Source organism: Hyperolius riggenbachi, chromosome 4, assembly GCF_040937935.1.
Source record: "Hyperolius riggenbachi isolate aHypRig1 chromosome 4, aHypRig1.pri, whole genome shotgun sequence".
In the NCBI taxonomy this organism is placed as follows: Eukaryota; Metazoa; Chordata; class Amphibia; order Anura; family Hyperoliidae; genus Hyperolius; species Hyperolius riggenbachi.
The window spans coordinates 1,045,021-1,055,779 of record NC_090649.1 but is presented as its reverse complement, the minus strand read 5'-3'; the positions used below and the strand labels follow the sequence as shown (position 1 = coordinate 1,055,779).

The window sequence follows — 10,759 nt, the reverse complement described above, 5'->3', positions numbered from 1 at the left end:
GTTGTGTATTCTGTAGAGGATCGCTATGTCTGGAGACACGTCAGATGTTGCTCTGGTTGTGTATTCTGTAGGGGATCGCTATGTCTGGAGACACGTCAGATGTTGCTCTGGTTGTGTATTCTGTAGGGGATCGCTATGTCTGGAGACACGTCAGAGGATTCTCTGGTTGTGTATTCTGTAGAGGATCGCTATGTCTGGAGACACGTCAGATGTTGCCCTGGTTGTGTATTCTGTAGAGGATCGCTATGTCTGGAGACACATCAGAGGATTCTCTGGTTGTGTATTCTGTAGGGGATCGCTATGTCTGGAGACACGTCAGATGCTGCTCTGGTTGTGTATTCTGTAGGGGATCGCTATGTCTGGAGACACGTCAGATGTTGCCCTGGTTGTGTATTCTGTAGAGGATCGCTATGTCTGGAGACACGTCAGATGTTGCCCTGGTTGTGTATTCTGTAGAGGATCGCTATGTCTGGAGACACGTCAGATGTTGCCCTGGTTGTGTATTCTGTAGAGGATCGCTATGTCTGGAGACATGTCAGAGGATTCTCTGGTTGTGTATTCTGTAGGGGATCGCTATGTCTGGAGACACGTCAGAGGATTCTCTGGTTGTGTATCCTGTAGGAAATGGCTATGTCTGGAGACACATCAGAGGATTCTCTGGTTGTGTATTCTGTAGGGGATCGCTATGTCTGGAGACACATCAGAGGATTCTCTGGTTGTGTATCCTGTAGGAAATGGCTATGTCTGGAGACACGTCAGATGCTGCTCTGGTTGTGTATTCTGTAGGGGATCGCTATGTCTGGAGACACGTCAGAGGATTCTCTGGTTGTGTATTCTGTAGAGGATCGCTATGTCTGGAGACACGTCAGATGCTGCTCTGGTTGTGTATTCTGTAGGGGATCGCTATGTCTGGAGACACGTCAGAGGATTCTCTGGTTGTGTATCCTGTAGGAAATGGCTATGACTGGAGACACATCAGAGGATTCTCTGGTTGTGTATTCTGTAGAGGATCGCTATGTCTGGAGACACGTCAGATGTTGCTCTGGTTGTGTATTCTGTAGAGGATCGCTATGTCTGGAGACACGTCAGATGTTGCCCTGGTTGTGTATTCTGTAGAGGATCGCTATGTCTGGAGACACGTCAGAGGATTCTCTGGTTGTGTATTCTGTAGGGGATCGCTATGTCTGGAGACACGTTAGAGGATTCTCTGGTTATGTACTCTGTAGGGGATCATTATGCCTGGAGACACGTCAGCGATCACCTACAGAATACACAACCAGAGAATCCTCTATGTCTGGAGACACGTCAGATGATTCTCTGGTTTTGTCACTAGTATGTGCAGAGACTGAAGATTTCTCTCTAATTCCATTGATGGTGGGGGGAGGGGCATACATGACAAGGACCAGTTAAGGAATAGACCAGACCACACATGGGTGGACTGTACATAAGTCCAGGTAATTTCCCTCCTGCCCACATTATCCAGAGTCCTGGATGATTTCTTCAACTTCAACCAAGACCGCTAATCCTTGTAGTGGAATGTGGATGCGTTTCTATACAGAGGTGTTTCAAAGAGTACTAATCCGAAGATGAGATGAATGAAGCCTATGCTGGGACTGTAGTCTGTGGCTCAGGTGGTCACATGATACTGTGACAGTCAAGCAATCTGGCAGCATCCTCACATGGTACTGTGACAGTCAAGCAATTTGGCAGCATCCTCGCGTGGTCACATGGTACTGTGAGAGTCACACAATCTACTGGCATCCTCACGTTGTCACATGGTACAGTCAGTAAGAGTGACGCAATCTGCCGGCATCCTCGCATGGCACCTGTGAGAGTCACGCAATCTGCCAGCATCCTCACGTTGTCACATGGTACTGTGAGAGTCACACAATCTGCCGGCATCCTCGCGTGGTCACATGGTACTGTGAGAGTCACACAATCTGCCGGCATCCTTGCGTGGTCACATGGCACGGTCAATAAGAGTCACGCAATCTGCCGGCATCCTCGCATGGTCACATGGCGCGATCAGTAAGAGTCACGCAATCTGCCGGCATCCTCGCATGGTCACATGGTACGGTCAGTAAGAGTCACGCAATCTGCCGGCATCCTCGCGTGGTCACATGGTGCGGTCAGTGAGAGTCACACAATCTGCCGGCATCCTCGCATGGTCACATGGTACTGTGAGAGTCACGCAATCTGCCGGCATCCTGACGTGGTCACATGGTGCGGTCAGTGAGAGTCACGCAATCTGCCGGAAAATTGGCGTTGTCACATGGTACTGTGAGAGTCACGCAAACTGCCGGCATCCTTGCGTAGTCACACAGCAGAGTCTGTACCCTGATGTGGTGACAGACAGATAATGAGCGGTGAGCTGTTTTAGGACAAATCTTGAGTCTCTTGCAATGGTAGGTCCGGAGTGCATATAAACCATCATCAGATTGGCTTTTGAAGGGGTACAATTGCTCCAAAATGTTGGCTGGAGGGCTGGTGGCAGTAATGCTGATGGAAGTCGGTGGTCTTCTGACATCATCAGAGAGCCTTATCAGGGGATGACGAAGCTGGCTTGTCAAGATTATACATTGGGGGCGGATGGGACACCATCGCTGTCCCCAAATCTGTGCAAATATTGGACATTATAAGTGCAAGCTGAGTGCTACATGAGTAATAGTGTTGGCTTTGGGAGCCAGGCACTAGGAAGCCACAATGCCCCCTCTGCTGGTGCGGAGCACAATGCCAGCTACTGGAGGTGGCTCCTAATACAGCACTGGCTGTTTTGGCAAGCAAGATGGAGATAATACAAGTCCAGGAATGAGAATCCTTTGTGGAAAGCTCCAGACGGGGCACCTCATAAGTCATCATCACCAATGCCCTCAAACGCGTAGTTTCCATGGAAATCCTCAGCGCTCATATCATTGGCGGAGCTGGAGTTGCTGATGCCTCGGAGGCTGACCGATCCCAGCTTACTCTGTGGAGACATGAAAACATGGTGACCAAATACCACAGCTCCCCAAAATCCAACCATTCCAGACTCCAACTATGCCTCTCTACAAGGGTTCCTGAGGGCTGCTTCACACGGCAAGATTGTGATGCGAGAAGCTCTTACTAATGTAACGCTATGGGTGTGATCCCACTACAGCGATGGGATTTTATGAAAATCCCCCATAGCATTGCATTAGCAAGAGCTTTACAAATCACTAGCACTAAAGAAGCACTTGCAGTGTGAACCAGGCCTAAATCTGCTCCATAAACGCATGGAGTGAACAATAAGGAAAGCTTAGATGACAGAGTACATGAAACGTTCTCCATGGCAGGTAACCCACACATCTGTATCTGGCTGACCCATGTACAGAGAGCTGCTGGCCTGACTCTTCTGGCTGATTCGGTCACGCACACAAGCCTCCTACTACACCCCCCCCCCCCTCCCCCCAAAAAAAATATCAGCAAAATACATTTTTCATTAAAGAATTTAACATACTCCTCCAACCTTTCAGCAATAAATTACATAGTATACGTCTTTCAATTCTCCCCCCTCCCCCCCGAATAATCCTCTACAGAGAATCATCCACACATACATCTTCCAACCTCTCCCCCCCATACATAACATGTCTTCCAACCTCTCCCCCATACACTACACACGTCTTCTAACCTCTCCCCTCCCCCCATACACTACACACGTCTTCCAACCTCTCCCCATACGCTACACACGTCTTCCAACCGCTCTCTCCCCCCCATACACTACACACGTCTTCCAACCTCTCCCCCATACACTACATGTCTTCCAACCTCTCCTCCATACGCTACACCCCCCCCCCCCCATACACTACACACGTCTTCCAACCTCTCCCCCCATACACTACGCACGTCTTCCAACCTCCCCCCCCCCTACACTGCACATGTCTTCCAACCTCTCCCCCATGTGCTACACACGTCTTCCAACCTCTCTCCCCCCCATACACTACACACGTCTTCCAACCTCTCCACCATGTGCTACACACGTCTTCCAACCTCTCTCCCCCCCATACACTGCACGCGTCTTCCAACCTCTCCCCCCCCCTACACTGCACACGTCTTCCAACCTCTCCCCCATGTGCTACACACGTCTTCCAACCTCTCTCCCCCCCATACACTACACACGTCTTCCAACCTTCTCCCCCCCCCCCCATACACTACACACGTCTTCCAACCTCTCCTCCATACACTACACCCCCCCCCCCCATACACTACACACGTCTTCCAACCTCTTCCCCCCATACACTGCACGCGTCTTCCAACCTCCCCCCCCCCTACACTGCACGCGTCTTCCAACCTCTCCCCCATGCGCTACATACGTCTTCCAACCTCTCTCCTCCCCATACACTACACACATCTTCCAACCTCTCCCCATACACTACACACGTCTTTCAACCTCTCCCCATACACTAGACACGTCTTCCAACCTCTCCCCACCCCCCCCCCATACACTAGACACGTCTTCCAACCTCTCCCCCCCCCCCATACACTACACACACGTCTTCCAACCTCTCCCCATACACTACACACGTCTTCCAACCTCTCCCCATACACTACACACGTCTTCCAACCTCTCCCCATACACTACACACGTCTTCCAACCTCTCCCCATACACTACACACGTCTTCCAACCTCTCCCCATAAACTACACACGTCTTCCAACCTCTCCCCCCCCCCCCCATACACTACACACGTCTTCCAACCTCTCCCCATACACTACACACGTCTTCCAACCTCTCCCCATACACTACACACGTCTTCCAACCTCTCCCCATACACAACACACGTCTTCCAACCTCTCCCCATACACTACACACGTCTTCTAACCTCTCCCCCCCCCATACACTACACACGTCTTCCAACCTCTCCCCATACACTACACACGTCTTCCAACCTCTCCCCATACACTACACAGGTCTTCCAACCTCTCCCCCATACACTACACACGTCTTCCAACCTCTCCCCCCCCCCCCATACACTACACACGTCTTTCCATTCCCAGCCAGAATTATACCAGCAAATTTTCTCCAGTTCGGTTTGGCTACCATGGCTGCCAGACTGGTTAGTGGTTCTTAGTAACAACAGTGCTATGCACAACAGCGTTCACCCCGCACTTCGGTTGGGTGGTGGTGGTATTTTGTACGGACTATAATTGAAATTATTTTACTGAAAAAGTGTGAAAATGTGTCCTGTAAGAATAGTCAAGAGAAACAATTACTGAATCGGGCCTCACCGCTTTCCCAAGTTATGTAAAAATGACTTTTCACTGAAACTTTTTTTTTTTTTTTTTTGAAAACTCAAACTTTGTTTGTTGGGTGCTGCCAGGTATCATGGGTGCTGCTATATATAGATGGCTCTATGTAACTATAGCTATGGAGCTATGAGACACCAGGTGCTTATTGCTCTATAGCTGGAGGCCAGTGTATAGCCAGCCAATAGCAGATGCTCCACTAGCGTGTAAATCTATTGCCAAGCTATAAACAATAAGTCTACGTTGTATTGCTGGATTCCTGGACCTGTCCTCTATATTGATCTGATATTACTGCTGTAGTGGAAACTCCCCAGAGGATACAAGTTTCATCATTCCTCCCAATAGAAGTACCAGAACAATTATCGGTTCTTTCCTGGACTTGTTACTACCCTTAAAGGCAACTGCAAATACCTCTGCCAAGCAGTCCCCTTCTCATGAGGAGAGGACACTATTATACCCAGAAGGCCCTCTGGTGTTGGCGGGTCTTCCTGAAACCGTCCCTGGCACACACCAGGGATTGCACGAGAAGACTTGTTGAAGAGCCCAGTATGCGCACAAGCTGTCCTTGAAGCCAACGTCCTCTTTTGCTGCATTCGTTCTGAATGCAGGTTGTGTGATCTGCCCATGTGTGGGCTGTGCACATCTATGCAGCTGGTCAATTCGGAGGCAGCTTGCATTTGGAAGCGCTGCCAATATTTCCTGTTGTATAAAGACTTGTTCATTGAATTTGCTCAGGACATGGTTGGGAAGTAGAACATCAATGTTTCCTGTACACATGAAGTGGGAGAGATATTGGGCCTGCCATATTTATCTCCTATTAAAGCGGTTTTAAACTGACAAAATATTCAATGAAATGTGTTTTCCTACTTTTTGTAACCCATATAATTATCATATTTGCTTTTGTGCACAAGTATTATTATTCATTTAGAAATTATAAGTTCCCAAAGTTCACTTTATTTACTTTGAAAGCTGCTGGTGCATTTTATTTATGACGGTTGTATTTCTACAGTAAATGCAGCCAGTAATAATTTGTGAGCAGTGTTTCACTTCAGGACTCATTAGCAGAAGTTTCTGCACAGTCAGAGAATGTTTACTTAATTGTATCAAGTGAAGAATGTATACACAAGATAAGCTTATCACCAGTTCGGATGCAGGCTGCCCCTGCAGGAGAAAAAGTCAGCCCTGTGATTTAACCCTTTGAATGCTGTTTAAAAAAAAACATTGTGTTAGTGTATTAGATGCTGTAAATAACCTTTTAGAGCAAATAAGAAATGCGGGGTTTCAATCCACTTTAAACAATGCACATTGCCTGGATTTTAGCCATAGTCCCTGAACAAGCATGCAGATCAGGTGATCTAACTGAAGTCACACTGGATTAGCAGCATGCTTGTTTCAGGTGTGTGATTCAGACATTACTGCAGCCAAAGAGATCAGCAAGGCTGCCAGGCAACTGGTATTGTTTAACAGGAAATAAGTATGGCAGCCTCCATATCTCTCCCAGTTCAGGGGTCCTTTAAGCTCTGGGCAGCTGTAGCTCTCCCATCAGCATAGTGTTGGGAAGAGGCAGGATTACTGGCTATCCGCAATATCATGCTATAATAGACTTACTGATAACTTGGCGATTGGCTCCCTGTTACAGTCCGGTGAATCCTGGAACACAAAGGCATAAAACGTCAAGAAAAGAAACACCATGAAGAGAAAGCAATGGGCATAATGGGAGGATAAGAGATCTCACCAGGAGAGGAGGAGACTTCACTGCCTGCTGACTGTCTGACCGCCGCACCAAACACGTCTGTCTCTTCCGAGACATCTGCAAGAGACAGAGCAGATCACATGACACAGTGACTCACAGGTCCACAAAGACATTACTCGCCGTCCTCCTCACCTTCTTTATGGTACCTCCAGACTTCTTCACCATCAGCTCGTCCACCATGGACTGCAGACAGATGCTCATCATAATAGCCTGCAGAGACACAAGTCAGCCATTACCCAGAATCCTCCTCGCGGGATCTCTCCCAGCATCCCCCTCACTGCTCTGATAGGTCTCACCAGTGTGAGGACAATGCAGACACACAAGTCAGCCATTACCCAGAATCCTCCTCGCGGAATCTCTCCCAGCATCCCCCTCACTGCTCTGATAGGTCCCACCAGTGTGAGGACAATGCAGAGACACAAGTCAGCCATTACCCAGAATCCTCCTCGCGGGATCTCTCCCAGCATCCCCCTCACTGCTCTGATAGGTCTCACCAGTGTGAGGACAATGCAGAGACACAAGTCTGCCATTACCCAGAATCCTCCTCGCGGAATCTCTCCCAGCATCCCCCTCACTGCTCTGATAGATCTCACCAGTGTGAGGACAATGCAGAGACACAAGTCAGCCATTACCCAGAATCCTCCTCGCGGGATCTCTCCCAGCATCCCCCTCACTGCTCTGATAGGTCTCACCAGTGTGAGGATAATGCAGAGACACAAGTCAGCCATTACCCAGAATCCTCCTCGCGGGATCTCTCCCAGCATCCCCCTCACTGCTCTGATAGATCTCACCAGTGTGAGGACAATGCAGACACACAAGCTGGCCATTACCCAGAATCCTCCTCGCGGAATCTCTCCCAGCATCCCCCTCACTGCTCTGATAGGTCCCACCAGTGTGAGGACAATGCAGAGACACAAGTCAGCCATTACCCAGAATCCTCCTCGCGGAATCTCTCCCAGCATCCCCCTCACTGCTCTGATAGATCTCACCAGTGTGAGGACAATGCAGAGACACAAGTCAGCCATTACCCAGAATCCTCCTCGCGGGATCTCTCCCAGCATCCCCCTCACTGCTCTGATAGGTCTCACCAGTGGGAGGACAATGCAGACACACAAGCTGGCCATTACCCAGAACCTCCCACATTGGATCTCTCCCAGCATCCCCCTCACTGCTCTGATAGGTCTCACCAGTGTGAGGACAATGCAGAGACACAAGTCAGCCATTACCCAGAATCCTCCTCGCGGAATCTCTCCCAGCATCCCCCTCACTGCTCTGATAGGTCTCACCAGTGTGAGGACAATGCAGACACACAAGCTGGCCATTACCCAGAATCCTCCTCGCGGAATCTCTACCAGCATCCCCCTCACTGCTCTGATAGGTCTCACCAGTGTGAGGACAATGCAGAGACACAAGCTGGCCATTACCCAGAATCCTCCTCGCGGGATCTCTCCCAGCATCCCCCTCACTGCTCTGATAGATCTCACCAGTGTGAGGACAATGCAGACACAAGTCTGCCATTACCCAGAATCCTCCTCGCGGAATCTCTCCCAGCATCCCCCTCACTGCTCTGATAGATCTCACCAGTGTGAGGACAATGCAGAGACACAAGTCAGCCATTACCCAGAATCCTCCTCGCGGAATCTCTCCCAGCATCCCCCTCACTGCTCTGATAGGTCTCACCAGTGTGAGGACAATGCAGAGACACAAGTCAGCCATTACCCAGAATCCTCCTCGCGGAATCTCTCCCAGCATCCCCCTCACTGCTCTGATAGATCTCACCAGTGTGAGGACAATGCAGACACACAAGCTGGCCATTACCCAGAACCTCCCACATTGGATCTCTCCCAGCATCCCCCTCACTGCTCTGATAGGTCTCACCAGTGTGAGGACAATGCAGACACACAAGCTGGCCATTACCCAGAATCCTCCTCGCGGAATCTCTCCCAGCATCCCCCTCACTGCTCTGATAGGTCTCACCAGTGGGAGGACAATGCAGAGACACAAGTCAGCTGTGGTGATATATTGGGGTGCTGATGATGATAGGATAATACGGAAGCATGCATAGGTTTAATTTTTCTGCCTGTGTCACGTGTAGGTCTGCTAGGAGGAAGCTGTTACCTTGGATGCCAGCCTGGGGCAAGGAAGTGGCTCATTAGGCCACTAGCAGTCACCGTTGATCTGCTGTCCCAGGTGTGATTGTCTGTGAAACTAACATTGCTTTGTATTCCTGGGGTGGCAGGGTACTGCTAATTAGCTGCCAATTGAGGAAGAATAGGCTGGTCAGCATGGCTTTTGAACTCTGGAGTTAGCCATTGTCCCATTATACAAAGCAAGACTACCATAGTCTGGGGACAGTGGAAGCTGGCACAGGAAGATTTGAAATTTACATGACAGCCTACCTGGAAGTGGGGGAAGTGGTTTGAAGTTCTTTTGATACAATTTTACCTGTGATCTGAATTGCTTTGAAGTCAGCCAGGTGTGACAGGAAAAGCCTTGAAATTTGCATGTCACAGCTAGCCCAGATGTGACAAGTGGCTCGGCAGACCGTGATGTCACAAACGGGGAAATTGCGTTAGTTTTGGGGAGGGAACATTCAATGCCCCAGGCCCCAAATGGGCCTATAAGAACCTGCACAGGTCCTTCACAACTTGTAGTTCTTGGAGATGGCACACGGCTAGAACTAACCTGGTTCCTGACCCAAAAGTGCGTACTCCCGCAAATAACGTCCAGATCGATACGCTGGTACGTTTATTTCCCTTTTATTTTGCAACTTGTTTTGTGTGTAACTTTTTTACTTTGTTTTTTGTACATCTTTTGTATATATTATTTTCTGCATTGTTCCAAGATTGTGATTGCATTGTGTGTGGGGCGTTTTTCATACGTTGGCCTAAAGCGCGCAGCTGACCCAACAGACGAAAACGCCAGTGCGAGTAGCTCGACAGCAGAGTGGCTAACAGTATCGTTCGGAACGATTGTTAGTGGTTTTGCTTCACTACAGTGTAAGATTGCAACTGTGTGTGTGTGTTTGTGTGTGTGTGCATGGCGTTCGCGTATTCAGCCTAAAGCGCAAAGCTGACCCGAATACGAAAACGCGGATTGCATGAGCACTCGACCGCAGAGTGGACGTTTCTAGCAACAGCTAGTGGTGGCAGTAAGGAGCGTTTGAGGGGTCCCAGCCTTGTCTAGCTTGAATAAGGCTGTTCCCCGCTTGATCTGGTCAAACCCGCAGTCGGGAACCGTATACGCAGGCGTGCCGCGGGCCGGTTCCTGACATAATTGGTGGCAGTGGTAATTATGTCAGGAACCGGCCCGCGGCACGCCTGCGTATACGGTTCCCGACTGCGGGTTTGACCAGATCAAGCGGGGGAACAGCCTTATTCAAGCTACAGACAAGGCTGGGACCCCTCAAACGCTCCTTACTGCCACCACTAGCTGTTGCTAGAAACATCCACTCTGCGGTCGAGTGCTCATGCAATCCGCGTTTTCGTATTCGGGTCAGCTTTGCGCTTAGGCCGAATACGGGAACGCCACGCACACACACGCACAATAATCTTACACTGTAGTGAAGCAAAACCACTAACAGTCGTTCCGAACGATACTGTTAGCCACTCTAATGTCGAGCTACTCGCACTGGCGTTTTCGTACGTTGGGTCAGCTGCGCGCTTTAGGCCAACGTATGAAAAACGCCCCACACACAATGCAATCACAATCTTATACGGTAGGGTTGCTCAAACATACACTTAGG

General features: G+C 49.6%; 1 protein-coding gene across 2 annotated transcripts in view; it reads right to left on the bottom strand.

Moving 5' to 3' along the window:
- Window positions 1-477: 477 nt before the first annotated feature.
- Window positions 478-10,759, bottom strand: part of SNX17 (sorting nexin 17) — an 89,360-nt gene continuing 79,078 nt past the window's right edge. For both annotated transcript variants that reach the window (XM_068279792.1, XM_068279793.1), the window contains 4 exons: window positions 7,147-7,224; window positions 6,997-7,071; window positions 6,870-6,911; window positions 478-2,965 (listed from right to left, as the gene is read on the bottom strand). In XM_068279792.1, the coding sequence (XP_068135893.1) occupies window positions 2,846-2,965; window positions 6,870-6,911; window positions 6,997-7,071; window positions 7,147-7,224 (315 nt within the window). In that variant the 3' untranslated portion in view covers window positions 478-2,845. The remainder of the gene's footprint in view (window positions 2,966-6,869; window positions 6,912-6,996; window positions 7,072-7,146; window positions 7,225-10,759) is intronic.